Source organism: Miniopterus schreibersii, assembly GCF_964146895.1.
Source record: "Miniopterus schreibersii genome assembly, chromosome: 13".
NCBI classification, from domain to species: domain Eukaryota; kingdom Metazoa; phylum Chordata; class Mammalia; order Chiroptera; family Miniopteridae; genus Miniopterus; species Miniopterus schreibersii.
Window position 1 is genome coordinate 39295518 of NC_138113.1, and position 22501 is coordinate 39318018.

At 45.6% G+C, this 22501-nt stretch overlaps 1 protein-coding gene across 1 annotated transcript in view; it reads right to left on the reverse strand.

The window, feature by feature from the left end:
• TGFA (transforming growth factor alpha) overlaps positions 1 to 22501 on the reverse strand; it is an 87702-nt gene that overhangs the window by 4668 nt on the left and 60533 nt on the right. Inside the window, exons 3-5 of the mRNA XM_081156599.1 lie at positions 10338 to 10458; positions 756 to 905; positions 445 to 554 (exon numbers count right to left, since the gene is read on the reverse strand). Coding sequence (XP_081012725.1) covers positions 445 to 554; positions 756 to 905; positions 10338 to 10458 — 381 coding nt within the window. The remainder of the gene's footprint in view (positions 1 to 444; positions 555 to 755; positions 906 to 10337; positions 10459 to 22501) is intronic.

A 22501-nucleotide genomic window follows, 5' to 3' on the forward strand; every position in this document is an offset into this window, starting at 1 on the left:
GTCACAGGATCTAAGAGTTTAAAGAGTCCTTAGAGGTCTTCTGTAGGCCAATCCCTCACTTCACAGGTGGGAAAAGGGAAGTGATTTTTCAAGGGAAAGAAAACGAACATCTGTTACGTATCTACAGTTGGTGATACACGATACTAGTTGCTTGATGTCAGTACTTAATCTTACACATCACCTTTCTAATAAGAAAACAGGCTCAGAGAGGTTACATAATGGGTTAAAAGCCACATGGTCACCAGTAAGGGTAAGAGCTCCCTTTTGAGTAAAACACACCTTGGACTAAACTAAACCTGACTTGGTAGGTAAGTATTGTTCCTTTTCTCCCTCTTCCCACTTCAACCTCCAAGAACTTCTGCCCTGACCTGGAGGAGGTAGCTGTTTTCTCCACCCAATGGTGTCTCCCAAGGGAAAAGGCCCCTCCTCGCTGCAGCCCCTTACCTGTTTCTGAGTGGCAGCAGGTGGTCCTTCCTCTCAGGAGGGCACTGGGCTTCTCGTGCCGGCAGAGGAGGGCCCGGCACCACTCACAGTATTTTCGGACCTGGCAGCAGCTGCAGACAGAGGACATGGTTGAGGCAGGAGCCTTGCAGGAGCGCCCAGCTCATGCAGTGTCTGCCCAAGGGGCCTGCTGGCTTCGCTCAGACACCACAGCAATAAACTGCTGAGGTGGCCCTGTTATCTGTGCATGCTGCAGATGTCCCTGGGAGGGCAGGCAGGTGGGGGACCCGACCTTAGGGGCAGCAAATACTCACTGTATCAGCACACACGTGATGATGAGGCCCGCCAGGGCCACGACGGAAACCACCACTAAGGCGGTGATGGCCTGCTTCTTCTGGCTGGCGGCCACCACAGCCAGGAGGTCCGCGTGCTCACAGCGTGCTCCGACATACCCAGAGTGGCAGCTGGGAAAGAAAGGGATATCAGCACTCTCTCCCGGCAGAAGGTCCTGTTCCCCTAACTCCTCAGGGAAGGCTGGGCTGGAGGGACCCAAAGCCCTAGGAGAAGCCTCAAGAGACCCCTCCAGGTATTATTAAAATGGTTGCTCCTGCAAGGCTCCTGCCACTCCCACTTCCCTGCCCAGGCACCTCTTGCTTGGAGATCGAGGGGTAGGGAACCAGCTTTGTCATGTGAGGATGAAAGGCGCTGCTGAAGCACTTCATTATTACTGTCACCATGCCAGCTCTTGGGGGAAATGAAGGAAGCAGCAAATGTGTTTATGACACGCAGTTCATTTTGGCAGTTCATAAAAATTCAGGTTATTTTTAAACCAAATGTGTGTATTCAGAATTTCTGATCTGAAGGAAACATACTAAACCAGTGGGAGACATGCTCTGTGGTTTGCTTATCTTCAAGTTTAATCAGTTCTGCAAGCACTTACCTGGTGGCCCAGCACATGGGGCACGTAAGAAGCTGGGGCCAGCACTACTAAATGGTAACTGTAGGCCTGGAGAAGCTGCTGATCTCCTGCAAACCCTGGTCCTCATTTCTACCACCATCTGGCCTCCCTCCACCAGAGGATTAGTAAGGGCACCAAAGAAGTCATGCTTGTGAGCTGTGTGCAGCCTTTAAAAGGCAACATCAACACAAGCTGCTATTATTACTGGTATTGCTACTATTCAGAGGCTCTTTGGAATCATGCATTTAGTAACCATGGAATCCTATGTGCGAAAGGCTAATGCAGTTGCTTCCATCTCGCTCTGGCCTATGCTACCCCCCCTCCCAATTCTAAAGGTTTAGAATCGGGGCAGCCACAAGTGGTTCTCACATGCTGATTCCTTAGCCATAAGGAAACGATCGATGGCCATTTTCTAATGCAGGCATTTCCCCCCTCCAAGCATGTTAATTCTTCTCAATAGAAGATACTTAGCTTACAGCTTGGTCCCTTTGTCGGGGGTGACTTTCAAATTATGAAAATGTTTGATCACCGCTGCCTTCTCCAGTGGGGAAACTTCCTTCCCAGAGGGACTTCCCTGAGGAGCAGCCTTGCACCAAAGCTCACACACTAGTTTTGAGTTTTGTTTTGTTCCCCCCCCAGACATGGCAATGATAGCTAAACATTTTTTAAGAGTCCACCTTTTGATGAAGTAGCTAGCCTGCCATCTTCACTTTTAGATTAAAAGACATATGAGGAAAAAGGGAAAATGAAAGGAGGTGAAGGGTCTTGGTGTGCCTGCTGTTGTGCCAGTGCTAGACCTAGAGGGGGTCCATGTGTGATCTCCCTACACCTGGGCGCCGGCCTGCCACACCCCAGCCGCCAGAGGGTACTTGGAGCCAGGTCCTTGGATAATGAATACCCTCGTTTTGTTATAATGCTGTTTCATTATAACATTTCATCATGATGTTAATGAACTTAACTCTTATTTATACCAATTAGCCTATGGTAAAATTGGTTTCTTTATATGTCATTTCTGGTAAAGTCTCAGAGCTTATCAGTGACATTAAGTGAGGACTTGCTTGCTGAACAGTGTTTTCTTGGAGCATAGGTTTTGCTCAATGTTAACAAAAATTTAATCATTTTAAAGGAACAGGTACTCTACGGAGTTAAGATTTATGGCAAACAGTAGATGCTGCAAAAATTGCTGCTTAAGGCTACCAGTGCATACAAGCTTCTGTCTGTAACATGGCTTAATGGAAGTCTTTTACTGGCACTCTTTATCCCAAAGCCCACCTGTGATGTACCTTACAGAAAGGTATTTTTTTTAGTTTGGATTTAGGCACTTGCTTTTTTGTTAAGGGTTATTTTACATCTAGGACACTCTATCTCATTTAATCCTTGCACAGAAAAGTCAAGTCATTTGGCTGTGTCCACCCTGCTAGGGAAGAGAGAAATTTATACCCAGGTTTGCTGACCCCCCAGCCTGGGTTCTCGCTTATTTACCAGGCTGCTCCCCCTGACAGCTAAACGGGGGGTGGGATGAGAATGCCACGGATGAAGCTCTTGATCAAATCTAGCTTTTGGTTTAGCCTCCAGTCATGTTAGGACAAAAGATCTGACGTTCAACAGGGTGCAAAGGGTTTTCATTGTTTGGTAAGTAAGGAAGCTGGGAAGGGCCAACTAGGATGGAAAATGCCATGTAGGGTTCTCTACAGACCTGAGAAGACAGCAGGCCCCGGATGGAAGAGAAACAAGCTGGAAGAGGGGTCTCCCTGGCAAGAAGACTCTTCTTGAAAAAGGATCTGGACCACAGAATTCTGAACACAAACCCAGGCATGTGCCCTGACCAGGGATTGAACCGGTGACCTCCAGATGATTCTATTGAGCGGCCAAAGTTAAGAACCACAATTTTGACTTTCTGGCCTTAGGGTGGAGGAGGGGTCTTTTCTCCTCCGCAGTCATTTCTAAGAATGGGGATGCTTCCCAGTTGCTTCTTATGATATGGGGGAGAAAGAAAAGGTTTGCTGACTTTTTTTTTATGCTTTTTTTTTTAATATTGCAAGCTTCTACTAATATTAGACTTAATTATGCTGATTATTTTAGGTACAAGTTACACAAGGAAGGGAAGAGTCACTTTACCTGATCACAAATGAATGACACTTGACTCAGGGGCTGTCCTCTCCTTTACTTCAGGTGGGCACTGGTTCCCACTGGGCTGCACATTAGAATCACCTGGGAAGCTCTGGAAAATGCCAGGGCCAAGGTCACACCCCAGGAGATGACCATCCCATTGCTCTGTGCGTCCAGGTGATTCTAATGTGCAGTGAGGCCTAAGGACCACTGAGGTAGAACTATCATTTAAGTACACAGAATCAAGGACCAACAATTCAAAATATGCCACTTCTTAAAATGCCCCAACTCATTCTCCCCCCGCCGGGGAATTTCCCCAGGGTGGTGGCTATAAAAGGGGCCCCCTCATATCAAGTGCAGGAGAAACGGAAGATGTTGCACCCGTTTATGACAGGAACCTGAACAAAATAGGAGTTATTTTATCGATTATAGAGGGGAATGAGAAATGCATAGGACCGAACTTTTAAAAAATATCATTTGACCATTCAGTTTCATCTGTCTAGAGTGGGTTTTGCCAAACACAAGGTTCTGGAATGCTGTTTTGTCTTCATAATGCTGAAAATGAGCCTCTGGAATCACATTCAGGCTATTTTCCCAAAATGCGAACCAAAAGGGAAGAAGTGCTTTAGAAAGAAAGAGTGTAGTCCAGGAGGTTAAGGAGGTTGTCTGCGCTGTGAAAGGAGCCAGTGTGGCTGGAGATAAAAGGCAACATGCTCCGGTGGGGGGGGTGGGGGGGGCGCTTTTGCATTTTTGTTCCTGATTGTCTGGAGGTTACTTTGGTGCTTTTCCTAGGAGCAAACTTTGTGGCTGTAGGTCTGTTTTAACAAGAAGAATGAAATGATCTATGTCTTTCGTTCTCCTCTGTTGAGGGCTTTGGGGTCTGCCAGTCCTGTCGAGTTGCTCAGTTTCCACCTTGAGTCCCTTTGTATGTGGTTCACAGCAGGAGCTCTTCTCAAAATTTAAAGAAATATGATAACGTGTGTAGAGCTGTGCTCTTGAATTTTTTTTCTTAAGAAAAAATTCCCTCAACTAGAAATGGAATGTTTCTAAGCAAACTGTAAAGCACATGAATTATAATAAAGTGGAAAGGAAAAGAAATAAGAAAGCCCATATTGTTGCACACCCACCTCAAGTGGCAGCCCAATTAACGTTTCCTTCCAGACTATTTCTATGTAGTTTTTAACATAGTTAAGATAGTTTTTAAAAGTACTTCTGGATCAGTTTCTCATTTAACCTCTCTTCACCATTTTACTATGTCATTTGAAACTCTGCAAAAGCCGTTTAAAATGATTGTACAGTATTTATGTACACGGTTTGCTTCACCAAACCCTTACTATTTAGGCTGATCAAATTTTAAGATCATACATAAAGCCAGGTGTTTCTTTGTGTACACATCTGCTTGCATTTGGTATTTCCTCAGGATAGGGTCCCACATGTTGGCACAACACAGTACAGACTTTGGAGCCAAATTATCATGGGTTCAAATCCCATTTCCCAGCTAACGCCTGTGTGACCTTCAGCAAATTCATCACTTTGTACCATCAATTCTGCAACTTTAAAATGTGATCGTCATAATACATACTTCACAGAGCTGTTATGAGCACTACATGAGTTAATATCTTGCAAAGTGCCTGGCACAAAGGAAGGGCTAAGTGCTAAAAATGTAAATAAAGGATGGGAACATTTTTAAGGCTCTTGAGAGACGTTGTCTTCATAAACAATGATGTACTCTCTGGCAGGAGGTTAATGCTCTGATTTGTAGCCAAGTCCTTTGGCATAGGTCCCAAGATAAAGTCTTTAATATGGGGGCCAAGGACCTTGGTTTCAGAAATATGTTTACACTACCTTGCCTTTAATATGGAGAGAATTCACAGGGCTGGGGTGGGAGTGAGGCCCCTGAGCCCAGGGATATAGGTATTGGGCTCACTCATTCTTGGCCTCTTGAGAACTGGATTTGCCAAGTCCTATAGCCTCTGTTTCTGGGGCTTGGGGAGTAAAGGCTTCCTTTGCAGCTCTGATCCACAGGCCTCATGGGACAGCCCTGGGTTCTACTGTCTACCTGACCTTCACTGCTCCTTTCAGCAGAATCTTTCAAGTCCTTCAGCTACGGTGATGGTAACAATGACCTGATCACAGTGGAGTTGGTCCTGATGCCAACTGCTCTTATGCTCTGCTGGGAACTGAGCTGGAATGTTCTCTAGCACTTTCTGTGATGATGGAAACAGTCTCTATCTATGCTGCTGACACAGTAGCCTCTAGAGGTACTGAGTGCTTGAAATGTGGCTAGTGAGACAGAAACAAAATTTTAATTAAACAAATTAATGTCAATAGCGTCACCTGTTTAGTGTCTCTTGTCTTGAACAGCAACAGCTCTACACGCATTATGGTCACTGCCCCCCCCCCCAAATCCTATGAAGTACTAGTGTCCCCATTTTACACACAAAGAAAATGGAGCTTAATGGGGTTAAGTCACTTGTCGAAGTGACTCAGGTCTGTCTGACCTTCAGATCTGTGCGTTTCATTGCTGTGCTATCCCACCTGGTGTGTGACCCTCAGTATCTGCTTCCAGAGGAGCAAGCAGAGAAAGTGAGGACATACACTTTCTCCAGACATGGGGATGGTAGTGATGTCATAACTTAACCCCGGGGCCACACCACCTGCTGGTAGTTGAGGTGAGTTGATCTACATAAAGTGGCTCAAGCACCAACAAGAAAACCTCTCAATCCTGCTCTCTTGGGAGGTGTGATCCTGGTCACACACGGCGGTCACTTCTCTGGGTGTCTGACTGTTCAGATCCTGCGGGAATGTACGGTGGCCGGGGCCACATGGAATGTTTTCCTTGGCCGCCAGCACTTTGTTTTCACACTTTGCTGTGGGAAAGTTAAGTCAGGGAGTTCAGTCACGGAGGGACGTTATGAACAGGTGAGAAACTTCAAACTATCAAAACTTCAAACTAGTTGCCAGTGGCTGCCAACACCGGAACCCTTAAATCTCGTCCCCTGGGTGGCTTCCTGCCACTGTTTTCCTTTGTTTGAAGGCTTCTGCAGGCAGCAGACCACAGTGTGGAATCTGCCTGGGGGATAAGATGGGCGTGCGAGTCCTGAGCTTGCATCTCTACGGCTTTACTCTCTTGGGAAATTCTTTCCCCATTTATTTCCTGACGCAGTTGGGTACAGTGGGGTTTTATTAAAGGGAGATATAAAATACCATCCAGGGCTCATCTGAAGCACAGCTGTTTAAGGCTAGTTTGCACTACTTTTGACTATCTCTGATTAATTATTTGTTTGAACTTCTTGTCTTGACCTCAAAGGTGGTGTTTGAGGTCCTCTGGACACTTACAGACTATTGTTCTTACGGAAAACAAAGCTTAAGGCTGACAGTATTTTAGAAAGAACTCCCTCTTCTGAGACTATGGTCTTGGGTCAGGGTGCATTTTCTTTATAAGGCCATGAAAGACGAGGCCTTACTTCAAGGTATGTCAGTTTTATTGACCAGAATACATGCCTGCTCCTCAAAGCTGGGGTGGGTCTTAAAGTGAGAGACAGAATGTTCTTTCTCTGTATGGACTGAATTTCTGGTCTATTAGGAATTGATTAATTAGAAGATCCTTCTAGGTACTGTAAATACAGTAGGTATAAGGTGTGGTCCTGTCCTCATGGAGCTTACAAGCTCCTTAGCGCAGAAGTAGAGACTGAGGAGCTGTAGAGGGCAAACCCTGTGTTTAAGAGAAGCTGCAAGGAGATGCGAAACCATAGTTCCAAAATGCTGACAACCAAAGCCACCAAAGAACAGTATAGATTTTCCTTTACCACTACATAAATCATGTCTGTGGGCTGAGTGCCACCAAGATCCAGTGGGGAAACTGAGTTAAAGAGGTGGTCCCTGCTTTTATGGCTGCGTCTTCTCACAGAAGGCCAGCTGCTCCAAATTGCAAAATCATCTCTGCTGTTTCCAAAGACCCCCCATGGGATCCATGGGAAAGACTCCTTAAGAGTCTGTGGTCAGGGCAAGCAGCTTGGAAATGACCCCGACCTTTCTCCGGAGGAAGGTTTACCTGCAGGGGGAAGGTGCCAACATCTTTCCTGGAAAACAAAGAGCTTAGGGATTTCAGGTGAACTTTGAGGCTGAGGCAGTGTGCCCTCCAGGGCAGTGGCTGAAAACATGGGTTCTGGGGTTGGAATTGATCGCCTGAATCCCAGCTCTACCACTTACTAGTTCTGGGACTCTGGGCAAGTTGCTTAACTTCTCTTAGCTGGCTCGTTTTCTCATTTATACAATAAGGGCAAGAATCCCTACTTGAGAGGGGAGCTGTGAGGACTCCATGAGCCACTAGATGTGGCATGCTGGGGGCCTGGCATTAGCTAGCTACAGCTTTTATTGAGAAATTACTATATAGTAACATTTATAATGTGAACGGAGGAGTGATAGCCAGTCAGTCATCCTGATTATCAAAATGTAATGGTGTGATGAACAAGTATCTCCTTGAGCCAAGAGCAGGGCTTGGAATCCAGGCTGAGGAGAGCAAGAGAAGGCTTCCAACAGCAATGACAGGGGTCTTGGCCAGGCTGGAGGCTGCCAGCTCTCAGAAAGTTTACACCAGCTCCTAATCTGGTGGGGAAGGCACCTGAGGAGAAAACTGAGCTTTGGACACAAAAATTAGAACTCAGCAAAAACTTGCCCTCTCTCTCCAAAAAGGATCCTTTCAATGCACAGCCAGAGGCAGCCTCCTGAGGTCCCTGCATTGGGTACTGCTGGAGGGGAGAATGCCTTCTGCCTGCTGTCCTGGGAGCTTTCCTGATATCTGAGCCAAGAGGCCACTCTTCCTCCAGGGCCAGTGTTTTTCCACAATGACCAGGCTGCTAACAAAACAACCCCATCAGTCCCCCAGGGGCCTCCATGTGCATTTTAATAAGAATGATAATAATGAATAATGACTATGACTATTATCATCACTGTGCTTTGAATTTATGGGGTGGGAAGGGCTCTTAGCTCTGCAGACATGACCTGGGAGCTTCACACAGTCCTTCCCCCAGGAGGAAGGTGGCCAGTGTGCCTGTCCAGGTGAGGCTCAGAGGCACCCCAAGGGGCCTGCTCAGGATCACACAGCCACATCCCAGGAAGAAGAAAGCCCTATCCACTACCACTTACTGCCACAAACTCTCCTGGTCCCCAACTTCTCTTGGGTTAATAATGCATTTGATATTCTTAAGCATCATGGTTATGGACTCTGCTTCAGGAGCCGGCCTGGGTTTAAATGTAAACTCTGGTATATCACCTGGGCACAGCCTCTCTGTGCCTACCTCACAGAATCATTATGAGGATTACATGAGTGAGCACATGGATTATGTTTGGAATGGGACTGGCATGAGCAAGAACTCAATAAATGCTAGCTTTTATTATTTACTGGTACTATTAGGTTGGACCCCATGAAATTGCTGACTTGCAACCATTTTTGACCTATGAAATGGCAACTTGGGTGGTTCTTAATAGGAGCAGGGGGTGATTTTGCCTCCCTTCCAGGGACATTTGGCAATATCTGGAGATTCTTTTTTTTAATCCTCACCTGAGGACATGCTTAGAGAGATGAAGGGGGGGGGGGAGAGGGAGAGGGAGAGGGAGAGAGAGATGGGGGAAACATCAATGTGAGAAACATCGATTTGTTGCCTTCCATATGCTCCCTGACTGGGGATCAAACCCACAACCCAGGTGTGCTCCTTGACCGGAATCGAAAGGGCGACCTTTTGGTGCACAGGACAGACAGTGCTCAACCAACTGAGCCACTCTGGCCGGGCCGGAGACATTTTCATCGTTATAGGGTGGTGGCGCTACTGAACCTGGTAGGTAGAGGCCAGGGATGCTGCTAACATCCTTCAATGCTCAGGTCAACCTCTACAACAAAGGATTCTCCAGCCCCAAATGTCAATCGTGCCAATGTTGAGTATAGGGCCACCTAATAGTTTTCTAGTATGGACAAATTAATTTTCTTAATACATCCCTTTCCAAAACTGACATGGCTTCCCCTGCCTACAGAATAAAGGCTCACTCCAACAGGCTCTGGCCTTCCCTTTGTCTTCAATCTTGTCTCCTCCCTGCTGTAGCCGCACTGACCTGTAACAGCAGGTCCTTAACACTCCAGGCCTGGAGTAACCTCTCTGTTCTCCCACCAGCCAAACCCCAGTACCTGCTCTGGGAAGCTTTCCTCAGAGCTTTTCTTCCCTAGTCTGGCTGACCATGGCTGGTGGCTCTTAACTAGTGTGACTCCTGGGTCTCATTCCTGCAGATTCTGCTTCAGGGGGTCAGGGTGGGCTCAGGTATACTTCAAGAAGCTGCTGCGGGGTGCTCAGCCTGATATGGAAACCACTGTGCCCTGGTATGTATCTTTTTTTCTTGTTCTGTTGCCACTTATGTACACTAACCCTTTGCAAGTGCTTCTGCTATTCTATTAGCTGCATGTAAAGATGCTACAGAGACCTCATCCTAGAGACTCTGGCTACTCTAAGGATCCAATCCAGTGCCTTGCCCTCTGGAAATTCCAAGTAGTGAATTAAACTTGGATCCAGGAGTTTTCAGACTTTGCTGAATCCAGTAGTTATGAGGTGCTTGTTAAAATGCAGATTCCCAGGCTCCATGCCCCCAGGGGTTCTACCTCAGTGGCTCTGGGCTGGGACCCTGGAACCTGGCTTTTTCACTAGCTGGGTTTTGATCTTCCAACACGTCAGGCTTCAGGGGTCTCGGGGCTTCTGGCATGCCTCATGGAGGTAAATGTTCTTTGAATTGGTTGCGGGGCCATCCCCAGTGCCAGAACCCCAGGACACCAGGGGATACTTACACACATGCTGGCCTGTCCTCCTGCACCAAAAACCTGCAGGTTCCATGGAAGCAGAGCTGACTGTGGGAATCTGGACATTCATTAAAATAGGACACCACAGCTGCGGCCATGGGTGGATTTGCTGGGGAGAGAAAAGACATTTGGCTTAGATCCACAGTACAGGAAGAAATACCTGCTGGCCCCCACTGGTCATGAGGGGCCGAGCCCTGATGGCTGGGATTTCTGGTCCCTGCTGGCATCCCCCCCACAGCTTTCCCTTACTCTCTCCCTGCCAGTCCAGGACTAGCACCTCCTACATCAAGAGCTTGCCAGCAGAGCTTTATTTATTTACCTTCGTAGAAAACAAAACAACCTCTCCACAGATTCTGCGTGAGTCAGAGATCCCACAGCCATTTTACTATTTAAAGTCTACTACCCCAAAGCGACCTAATTTTGCTTTTGCAAAGTGATGGTGACTATTTTTTATAGAAAGCATTCATAAAAATCTGTCTTACATGCAAGAAACCAGAAGGGAGGCACAAAAGAGTACTAGATAACCATTAAACCAATGTTTCTGCATTAATGATGTAGAAAGATGTTCATGATACATTACTGGAAATTAGGTGCATTTCCAAGATGGTCTGTATTGTATGATTCTACTGAAAAAACATGAAGTCTGGGAAGGATATATGTATGGTAGCAGGGCTTCTCTGGGTGGTGGGCATGGCACGATCATGCGGTGAAGATGACTTAAGGCACAGAAGTCCACCTGGGAGCAGCACAGACAGTAATAGGAAAGCTTTGTGGGGAGGGAAAGAGAATAGAGTTGGGGGGCAGAGACCAAACCTACTCACAGCCCTGGCACCCATAACTCTTAAGAGCAAGGGGCATTAACAAACCTCTCAGGGTTTTCCTTCTTGGCTCTCAGGCAGGAATAAAAATAGCCAGCCAGGGGCACTGCAAGGAAAAACACACGAACAGGCCTGTGGACCAGCCCAAGGAGCATCACTTTGGATTTATTGAATTAGACTCCAGTAGCTTTGTTTTCTCAAGTAACACTTGAGACACAGTTGGTAGCTATTTCAAGATGGCCTAGTGGATGTAGTTTGTTGCTTCCTTCAAAAGGTCCTCGTATGCTTGTGGGAAATGGGTCTTTCTCATTCATTTTCTGGAAAAAATGTTCTTGGAGCTCTTGCTCTTTGAGAGAAGGCAGACCATTTCATATTGTGGGTTCTAGACCGCTACTGAATATTGAACTCACACTGCTGCCTTTCTATTCCTGAACTGCTTCTAGGAGTATCACAATCTCGGAAATCTCACAATCTCAGTGGAAAAAGCAGAGGCTAAAACTACAATAGAATCCTTGATGCAGATGGTGAGAGAGCACTTAATGGTTATGAGCATGGGCTTTGGAGGCAGAGAGACACGGGTTTGAATCCTACCTCTGCCATCTGGAGGAAGTATTTGAACTTTCCTAGCTTGCTTGGGCCTCTACAAGATGCAGAATCCACCTGCCTCGTGGGTGGGAATGAGGCAAAGTTTGATCAGTACTGTACTCAACAAACTGCCGCTACATATCGCTCAGCTGTTTGTGTTGTTACCATCACTGACAACCCAAGATGCTCATGAAGTCCCGCATGTGATAAGACCACTATGTCACATAATGGTCCCCCTCCCTCCATAAGTTCAGTATAGTGTGACTAAAAGTCCAAGTGTCCCCGTTAGCCCTTAATGATAGCTACTTTGACATGTGAGGATGAACAGGAAGCCCAAAGCCAGGTGGGGATGTCCACCCGGGGGTGCTGGCCAGCCTTGGCCCTCCTGGCTGCAGCATGTCCCTGTCAGCAGCAGTCTCCAGGATATGGGGTCCAATTGCCTTGGCTGATCAGCTACCTGCAAGTCCCAGGCCTGGATGGTTGATAAAGGGCTGGTCACTCGCTGACAGCAGACACTGGAGGGTCTGCTGTAATTCACACAACTGGCTCCTCTGTGTTCACTAAACTTGCCAAGGAGTAAACATGGCAAGATGAAGGGGCTAGAGACTAGTGGATCTGATTTGATTTAGACCTTGAAAAAGGCTTTTGATAAGCTCTATAAAAGGCCATTTAGACAACCACCTCCACGTGGCTAGAGGGCATCCCTCGTCAGGGCTTAGAGCCGGGCTCTTCAAAGTGCGGTCTGTGGACCAGCACCTTCACATTCCCGAAGCTTGTTAGGAAGCCAAGTTTATGGGCCCCACACCAGACCCACTGAACTACGATCTTTGGGCTGGGGCCCAGGAATCTGTGTGGCATGCTCTGCAGATGATTTTTTAAAAGTCAGGTTTTAAATAGATTTCATATACAGTACCGTTTGCCCTCCAGGAGACTCGTTAGTGTTTGAGACACAGGCTTGTATTACACAGGAAACAATAACAAAAATAGATAGAGACAAAAGGGCTCTTAGAGACGAAAAAAGACAGGGGTCCCTGGAGGGATCCTTTTTGGAGCCGATCATCTTTCAGCAATTCAAACTCCTGTGTGGTACGAAAGCCTGAAACCTGCTGAAGTTCTTTTGTGGTGAAGTGTCAGGTAAATAGAAGATACTGAAAGAAAACCTCTGGATCTGTCTTGGGAGCACGACTCTCCAAAACCGGTGAGGAGTAGACTCAGTGTCACTGTTTTATGTACACATGGATATTCTGCCTCTTCTCATAAATGACTTGAGGCTTTAAAAAAATGGTACCATAAAAAGAGGACACGGATGGGAAAGGTAGGGGTGTGTGAGAGATAGACACAGAGACACACAGAGGGAGAGAGAGAGAGGTAGAAAGAGGGGCAGAGAAGGGGGAAGAGAGGAAGACACAGAAACAGTGAGAAAGGAATGGAGAGATGTGGGCAAAGGAAAATGAAGGTGGGGTCGAAAAGAACAAAGAAGTCAGGTAGCAGGTCATACACAAACACGAGCAGCAGAAGATCACATGTGTGTGCTGACTCCGAGCGGTGGGTCCAGCTCTCTGCCCTCTAGCAGTCCGGGCAAGGGTGCACACAGTTCCTTAGATAGAAATGCACCCATTTTGCAAATGCAGGACAGGCTCAGCTTTGCCCGAGTCTATGGTCAGAGAGCAACTTCTCTTCTGTGGCTGCTTCTGAAGGGGACTCATGTGCTACAGTGCATGACATCCTTCACAACCTCCCAAAGACAATGCAGAAGCAGCCACCAATGGAAACCGTCTCTGTCCTTCATGCAGCTCACGAATAAGCCAAGGAGCCCAGCAGATGAGGAAACTCCATGCCTGGTCGCCGTGATGGCAGCTAGCATGTGCTGACTTCGCTCTCTGCACTCACAGACCAGGTCGGGGCTCCTGGTCCTCTATCTCATTTGTCTGACACAACCAAAGGTGCCGAGGGGACCAAGGAAGCTTGATGCTAGGCAATTATCATGATCACTTTATTTTTAAAAAATCTTTTTCCTGATTACAAAAATGACACATCACTGTGGAAAATCTTTTGTTAATGGCAATGTGGAATAAAAACTTAGGGGATAAAATTCATCTCTAATCTACCACCTAGAACTATGTTAGTATACAATGCACACACTCCTGTGAACTTAACTGTTTCTGTTCTGTTACATGTGTTTTTCTCTCCTGATATAACCACAAACATCCTAAAAGTGAGCATTTAATTCAAGATTCTGCAGAGGGTGCAGTCCTGGCCTCTAACCCTGAGGAGTTCAATGTGTGTGATATGAGGGGAGGGTCCTGTTTCCAATAGCACATTCTGCAGCTGTGGGAAATGTGATTTACAAGGAGGAGAAGCCCAACAGTTCCAAGGGGAGGCACAGTCTAGCCCTCTGCTCTGACTGCTACCTCAGGGTGAGCCAGCCACAGACAAGGGGTGGCATCAGGCTGGTCCGCCCTTAGTGCACCTGGATAGCCTCAAGGACTAGTGCACCTAAAAGCTCTGTGCAAAGTGCAAAGCACGCCACAAGGAGAGGGGGAGCTATTGTTCTTGTTTTGGGGCTTTTAAAGGTGTTTGTCTCAGATACCACCAGAATCAGCAAAGGAAACACACGCTGCAGCATGGTCAGGCCAGACGGACAAAACCATCCCTACTGATGTTCCCAGAAGCTTCAACAAGTCCAGGAGGAAAGGGACTCTGGAAAGGCTGCGGAGGGGAGACGAGGGGTTACCATTTTCTGAGTGCCAGGTGCAATCCTTACAGCATCTCTCAAATCCAGGCAGGGTAGGTGGTCACAAAAGGTGGAGGATTTGCTCAGTAACTTTGGAGATTTCCTTGTAAAGGTCATTTTTCCTAATTCCCAGCATCTTCCCAGAGAATGACTCTTTCAGCCTGTCTCTTTTTCTCTCCCCCTCTTTATGTTTTCTCCAGCTTCCTCCAGTCTTTCCCTCTCTCCCTCTTAATTTTCTTTCTCTTCTTTCTGAAAACTCAAGGAAATATTAAGTGAAGCAAGAAAAAGCCCAGACACTTAAAAGGGAAAAAACCCTTACTTAGAAAAGGAAGGCCGTGAAGGTCAACTGGGAAACTCCAAGGAGGCCCCCAGGAAGCCCAGACAGAGGGAAGAGTTAGCCCCATTCCCCAGGGCTCCGGACTCTGCACTCGGCTCCTCCAGGCACCGAGACTGATTAGCACTCGGGGCTGATCGGAAAATCAAATGTTCCGGTTTTCAGAACAGACCTCATACTGAGCCCATTGGCATCTGGAGTTTCAAAGCTGCTCTGTTCCTGTTGCTCTGAAATTTATGAGAGGCCTCCAACATGTTAACCAAAGGCACTTCTTGTAGACACCACTGTTCTCCAGGGAAGCTGTGAAAGTTCTGCCCGGAGATCACAGACCTACTAATAAGGCCTGGAGCCCAGCTTCACTCATGGGAAGAGAATCTGGAATAGCAATCGAGGGGCACAGAAACTATGGATTCAATTCACAGGAGGGGTCTCTCCAGTTCAGAAGGGCCGGGGAGGCAGCCATCTGGACAGCTCCTTCCGACAGCCTTGCTCCCTGGGGACCTGCATCCGCACCACCAAGTACAATCACCCCCTTTTCAAAGCAGCCCTCACTGGACTTTCTGCTGGGCTGGCGGGTGGGAGCTGGCTGGAGCCGCGGCTCCTCGCTCTCTTCTCTAGATGTCAGAGCTGTGAACATGTTCGGCCGTTAGGAAGCTTACATCATTTATAGCCATTTCATTACTTCCTCAAATGTCATGGCTAACTTTCTGACAATTTTCTGACAATTTAATAATGACGCTTGGCTTTGTAGTAGGAACTTTCAGCCAAGGTTTTTGAACTGGGACTAAGTATTTTCTCTTAGATGCTACAATGGCAAAGCCAACGAATGCTTCTGGAATGTCTAGGAGAGAAGGCAGATGAACTTAACGAAGATGGAAGTTGGCCAGCAGCGCCTGGTGATGTTAGGGGAGTGTACACAGCTGACATCCACACTTGATGCTCCCAGGTACCAAGGCCTCCATTCTACCACAGGGCCACGCTAGAATCGCACGGTTCTAGGCTCAGTTCTGGGATGGGGAAGGCTTGCTTCAGGCCACCAGTGGCCCATTTTATAGGGATGGAACTCCAACTTCACATGAGACAATGCACAAATCTCCACAATTAGCCAGGTGTGAAGAAAAGGCTGGTACAGAGGGGCTAACATGGGCTGGTGGAAGTGCTAGGCCAAGACTTAGGGACATCAGTGGTATGGAACACAGGCACCTCTCCAGATAGAAATGTGAGCAGGTGCCCTGGTTCCCGGAGCATTTGGGGGTTGTGGTGACAATAAGAACTCAGAAGTTTTAGAAATGATCCCCAAAAGGGAAAGCATTGTTAATATCGAGTGTGGCAACATTACTGACCTGACCTTTACTACAGAGAAGAATGCCTGTCAAGGAAGCTAATCAATAAGGGCATTTCCCAAGGCTGTGTGAGACGCCAGAGAGCAAGGGGGCAGTTTTCAAACGAGCAGTGGAAGTTCGCAGAGTTACATCCCAGTTACATTTATAGCAGGAGTAGGAAACTTATTCTCAAGGACTTCCGACCAACAAGGAGAAGTCCATTTTGCTGTTTTGGGGATGTGTGTGCAGTGGCAGAATGTGATAAATATAATCACTCAACTCATTCACTCTTAAAACTGAGAACGGTGAGTACTTTAAAAAGACTAGATATAAAGCAATTTGAAAACAGTTTGGCTTTGCAGTACCATCATTTAGGAGAAGGAACATTCATTTTAGTTAAGCAATGAAAGAGAAAAGTAACTAGAGGTAGTGCTGCAATTCCTCCTGCCACCCACTTGATGGGGGTGGGCAGGGTAGTGCCATTGTTACTACTGTCCTCTACCCCAAGATTCTATTTCCTGAGAGTAACTCATATACTTCAAAAATACATAGTGTTCCTATAACCTGATCCCTGAACACAGAGTTACTAATTCTTCAGCAATCTTTTCCAGCACTGGCTAATTCTGACCTTATTTGACCTTAACCTTCCCCTGATCTTAAACTGGCTTTAGACACTACCCACTCCTCTACCTCCACTTAGGGGCATGAATACTGTATTATCTCATGAAACCTCTAACCACCCTATGGGCAAGGACTACCAGTCTCTATTTTTCAGATGAGAAAACAATGCTAAAGCTTAGATAACCGTGCCAACAGACACACAGCTAGGAAGTAGTAGAATTGAAATTCTATCTCAGTTCTCTCTGATTTGAAGAGAGTCAAGAGCTGTTGAAAATTAGGACGCTATTCAAGTCCAGGAAGAAAAGTGGTGGGAAGGCATGTAATCAAAATATACAAATCACATGGTAGCAAGGAAGGGGAACACTTGTTAGGCAGCTCCTAGTCATCAGAAAGAGGCACTCTTTGGAGAAACAGAGGAAGTATTACTTTATCTGGGGGAGGAGTGGGGAACTGTACATATGGAACTTATTCCCACAAGGGAGCAGTGGCTGCAAAACAAAAAAATGACAAAGAGACTTCTATACGCCTATGGATGATGGAGTAGCTGGAAGCAGGGTGGGGGCTGGTTCACAGGCTGGTACTAGGCTGCCCCACAAAGTCTGCCCAGAGAGCCCCAACCTCTGGGCTTCACGGCACTCATGCCCAAGAGACTGGGGGCTTCTGGCTCACAGCAGTGCTCAAATGGACTCTTAAATTGCTTTTGCAGCACTAAGCAAGATGCTGGGTGGAACCTGGGGGAACATCTGAGTTAATGTAATTTTTTCTGGTCATTTCTTTTTGGATAAAACCCAAGGGACATCAGATGTTAGGCAACCAAACTGAAAGAAAGGTATCAGTAGAGAAGCAGACAACATAGTTTATCCTTTCCTACAAAGGTATGGCTGTTAGCGACACAGCGTGTGTGTGTGATGGGAAATAGATACACATTCAGAGAGACAGTCACCGGTGGTATGTGGCCCCATTGGGGTTCATCCTGCTTGTGCTTATTTCGAAGGCAAAGGCAGAATTTGCATCACCTTTGGTACCTTTTTCCACAGGGAGAAGTGGGTAACACGGACATAGAAATACTTTGCTAGGTTCATATTCCACCTAAAGTACTTAAGAGTTTTTAACCCACTGTGGATTTTCTGAGGTTCTGGACTATGATGCTGCTGATGCTGATGACTATTATTATTAATAGTAGCTACTGTTAATAAGTTGTCTTCTAACTGCAAGCACTATGCTCAGCATTTTATATAGAGAATGCCACTTAATTCTCACAAAAATCCTGTGAGGTAGTTATTACTATCCTGGTCTTACAGATGAGGAAAGTGAAGCCAAGGGAGGTTAAGATTGTTCAGTGTTGCTAAGTTAGTAAATGGCAGAACTGAAACCAGAACTCGGCATTGGTGGTCTCTAAAGATCTTGCTCTTTCTGATACATCACCTGTCACTTCAGAAAGTGTGTGTGTGAGTGTGTGTGAGAGAGAGAGAGAGAGAAAGAGAGAGAGAGAATATGAATGAATGAGTTGAGGGTTAAGAAATCCTTATAGGTACGGTAAACAAATCAGAAATTACCAGGAAATTATCAGGGCTATTCTAGGATTAAGAGCTAAAAGTCCCAAGGCAAAATGGCTTTAATTAGTAGAGACTTTAGGAATCCAAAATAAAATCTCAGTGAAATCATGTGAAGTATGGGATAAAACCAGAGTCTGGGCATGTTCATCTAAAGATGCAAAGCATACACATTTCACCTTGGCTTCTTACCTGTACCCAGCTCCCACCAGTAACACTGCTTCCTCCCCCAACAGGCATGAGGAAGGGAGAGGCAGGTGTGATCACTACCCCAAGTAGTGATCTAGAATGGATCACTGCAATCTAGATCCATTATGGGTTAAAATGGGATGGAAATAGAAGGGAAATGCACCAGACACACAAGATTGCCTCCTCCCCACTGATCTTCCTCACAAATCAGTTCTCCAGCCGCTGGGTTGCTCCTTCTACCCCTGCTGTGGCCTAAGTAATTTTAAGAGAAAAAAGAAAAGGAAATTGCAGGCCATTGATTTTGCTTTGAAGACTGAAAACCAAACCTCCTCTCTCTTACTACTTAATAATTTCATTTCAAAGAGACAGATCATTTTTTTCTTTCGTATCTTCAAACCAGAAAGCCCCTTATTCTAATTACATCCTTTTGGGTGTCAACCAGCATTCTGAAAATAATTCACTTCAAATTTCCATTTACAAAGTAAATAAGGATATCTATGTTTGACTCTCACCAGCCAGTGTTGAACCAGAATGTGAACGGCTCTGGGAACTGGAGCCAAGTCCTGTTGGATGGGGAATTCTGTTTTAGCTTTGTTGGAGGAAGAACCCCGTTGGAGCCCAGGGCTACTTGGCTTTGCAGACTCTGTATGTCTCTGTTCTTTATTTTATTAATATCAAAATTGTTAGGTAAAGTTGTTGGCAGGAAACCCTCAATTTACCCTTAGGAAAAAATGCTTCCTCTTGTTGTCTTTGAACCATAATCTCTTCAAACGCTCTACACTAAATACATGTAAGCACTACAGGGACAACTGTTTTTCTAGAACATTCTATGCCCTTAGAACTTTTGACAGATGCCTTTTGCATTTACAGCCTGCAGATGCAGTCTGGGTGGATGAAGGATGCTCTTCATTTTAAGCAAGGAAACAGAGGCATCCAGAAGTAAATTTATGGCAAAGCTCAACAGCCTTAAAAACATCAATGTGAATTTGTGATTGGGACTTTGTCCCATGACAAAAATGTGACTCTTCCTTTTTCATTTGAGTTTTATATCAATGATTTTTGGTTGCCCTTAGATAAAAGCCCTTCAATCAAGATTATCTTCCAGAGGAAAAACACTGAGATGTTAAGAGTGTGGTGGGTTATAGGCAATCATTTTTTCTTTTATAATTTTCCAAATGTTATATAACAAACATTTTAGAATTTGAAAATAAACATTTAAAATTAAACCCCCGCAACATTATAAACATGACTAACGTTTAACCAACCTTTATTTTTTGTTTTACTCACAGATTGAACTGTAGTTTTATATAAGACTGTTTTTTTAGGAATCTAGATTTAAATCTGCATAAGATAAATCATGTTACTGTCTTGTCTTTGTAACGATGATGATGATGATGCAAGAAATTATTGTCCACGTGAAAAGATTCATTACATGAGAACATTTTTGAGGAATTTCAATGACTTTCTCTACTCCTAAGAAATGGGGGAAGATGTTGGATAATCCCTAATTTGTGTCTTCAAGATGGAAGCTGACGTCGCATCTATGAAATGATAGCAGGGAGCTGAAAGTAAGAAGCCAGCTGCAAGGAGATGAAAAAATATGGCAACCAATTTTGAATTCACAATGGACCAATGAGCAACAGATTGAATATTACAGTAAATCAAATCAGTGAAATTAATGACTTGGGAAATTTCTCCCAGAACTCAGGACACAAAGACCAAAATGAGGAGAAAAAAATAAATCTGAAAAATGGAACTAAATAATCCAATATTCAGATAATAATAATGCCAAAAGAAGAAAAGAAAGCAAACTAAGGTTGACATCATTATCAAAGACATAGAGACCCTTCTTAAGCTGAAAGATTTGTCAAGTGACATTGAAAGTTGATGCTTTCAGTCTTAAGGGCAAGTTTTCATTACACAGAAAAAGTCTCATAAGCATCCAGGTGAAAATAAAAACAGGTTACTTACAAAGGAATATAATAAAACTAACTTCAGATTTCTCACCAACTACCAGGCGGAAGTCCCTGATGGGAGGCCTAGGATAATCTATTGTGTCAAGTACAATAGGGAGTTAGGGAGGTTCTATCAGAGACTGTGTGGCCCTGTTCAATATTTTGGGCCCATATAGAGACAGAAAAGGTTTAAATATACTGACTTTAAGTAGCTGAGGAATCTGTTTGGTAGAAGCAGGAGACAAAGCAAGTACACAGAGGGTTTTATCTTTGGGTCAGAAGGTATTTTTTCCCTTCTCTTGTTTGCCAGGTACCCATGCCATGTCAGGAACAAGAGCTACCTGAGCTCATCACTCAGTGCAGCCCTGACTGGTATCTTTTCTTGACTGGTGTCTTTTCCTGGGACATTGATAGGATCCAGATATACCTCCCCCAGTTCCACTGCCACATGGCCTGCCCTCACCTCCATACCCTGGCCTTCTAAGGTTGGGCTATTGGTGTGTTTCTGCTCATGATCATCCCTTCACCTCCTAGAAGAGTGATTGCTACACTGGGGTAGGATGAATCCCATATGTACATCCAGTGGCAGAAATTCTTCAGAGCTTCTAGTACTGATTCAAGATTAGAAATAGTTTCATATTCCACTGGTTTCTCATTTCAGGGAGTGCCCATGGGCATATGGGAGAAAGGAAGAGTAAAAGCAGCATGCTCCACTCTCCCTTCATGTTCCTGGAAGAACTTCATTCTCTTCTGGACATTTCATACATTGGATGTATACAGAGTGACCAATATAACAGCACCCCACCACATCCACCAACCATTTAAAAAGTTTCTCCTTGGCTGTTTTAAACATGAGTGCATTCTCAGTTCTCCATGTGGGAATCCAAGCAAAGTGTGAGCAATCCTTTTGCATGCACGCAAAGTGTAGGCTGGTATCCCCCGGTAGATGGCTGAGCCTTACCTGGCCAGCATCCCCCAGAGCTGCACCCTCATTTCTCTCCCCAAGGTCTGCTGGCATTCCCAAAGAGAAAACTCTGCCCATACTCCTGCTTCGCCCATGATCCAAAGGCTTTGCCTCATAAAAAGTTGGCAATTTCTGGTTTAAACCCCATGGGCTACGTCTAAATCAACCACATCAGAGTTTTGTTCTTAAAAGGAGAAATAGCCCAGCTGGGCGTGGCTCAGCGGTTGAGCATTGACCTAGGATCCAGGAGATCATGGTTCGATTCCTAGTCAGGGCACATGCTTGGGTTGTAGGCTCGATCCCCAGTCGGGGGCGTGCAGGAGGCAGCTGATCAATGATGATTCGCTCATCATTGATGTTTCTATCTCTCTCTCTCTCCCCCTCTCCCTTCCTCTCTCTGAAGTCAATAAAGATATATATATTTTTTAAAGAGAGAAACATTTCAGGATTCCAAAAACATCAAGGTCATTTTACCTCTTAATAGTTTCTCCAAGCCATATTGGTTTAGGAACAAAGACCTTATATTTTGCCGAAACATTTCTTTTCCATCAAAAGTGAAATAATATAAATGAAGCCCTAAAGGAATCTCTGCTGAAGGGCTTGAATTCTGTTCTTGGAAGCCACACAGAATAAGTCTCCCTTGTCTATACAATAGTCCTTTCATGTAGCTGCACTCAGCCATCAAATCTCTGAATCTCTGTGGTGATAACCTCCCCGTAATAGCCAGCCTCCAATATGGCTCCCAGTGATCCCCACCTCCTGGTATCCATGGCCTTGTGAAGTCCCCTCCCATACTATCTCAGGGTTGGTCAGTGTGACTAATAGCCTCTGGAGTCACATACCATCCATATTCTAAGTCACAAAAGGCATGCAACTCTGCCTTGCTTGCTCTCTCTCTCTTGGGTCACTCACTTTGGGGGAAGCTAGTTGCCAGGTCATGAGGATACTCAATGGAGAGGTCCATGTGGCGAGAAACTGAGGCCTCCAGCCAAAAGTTATGTGAGTGAGTCATTATTTGGCCCCCAGTAAAGGCTTGAGATGACACTGCAACCCCAGTTGACATCTTGACAGCAGCCT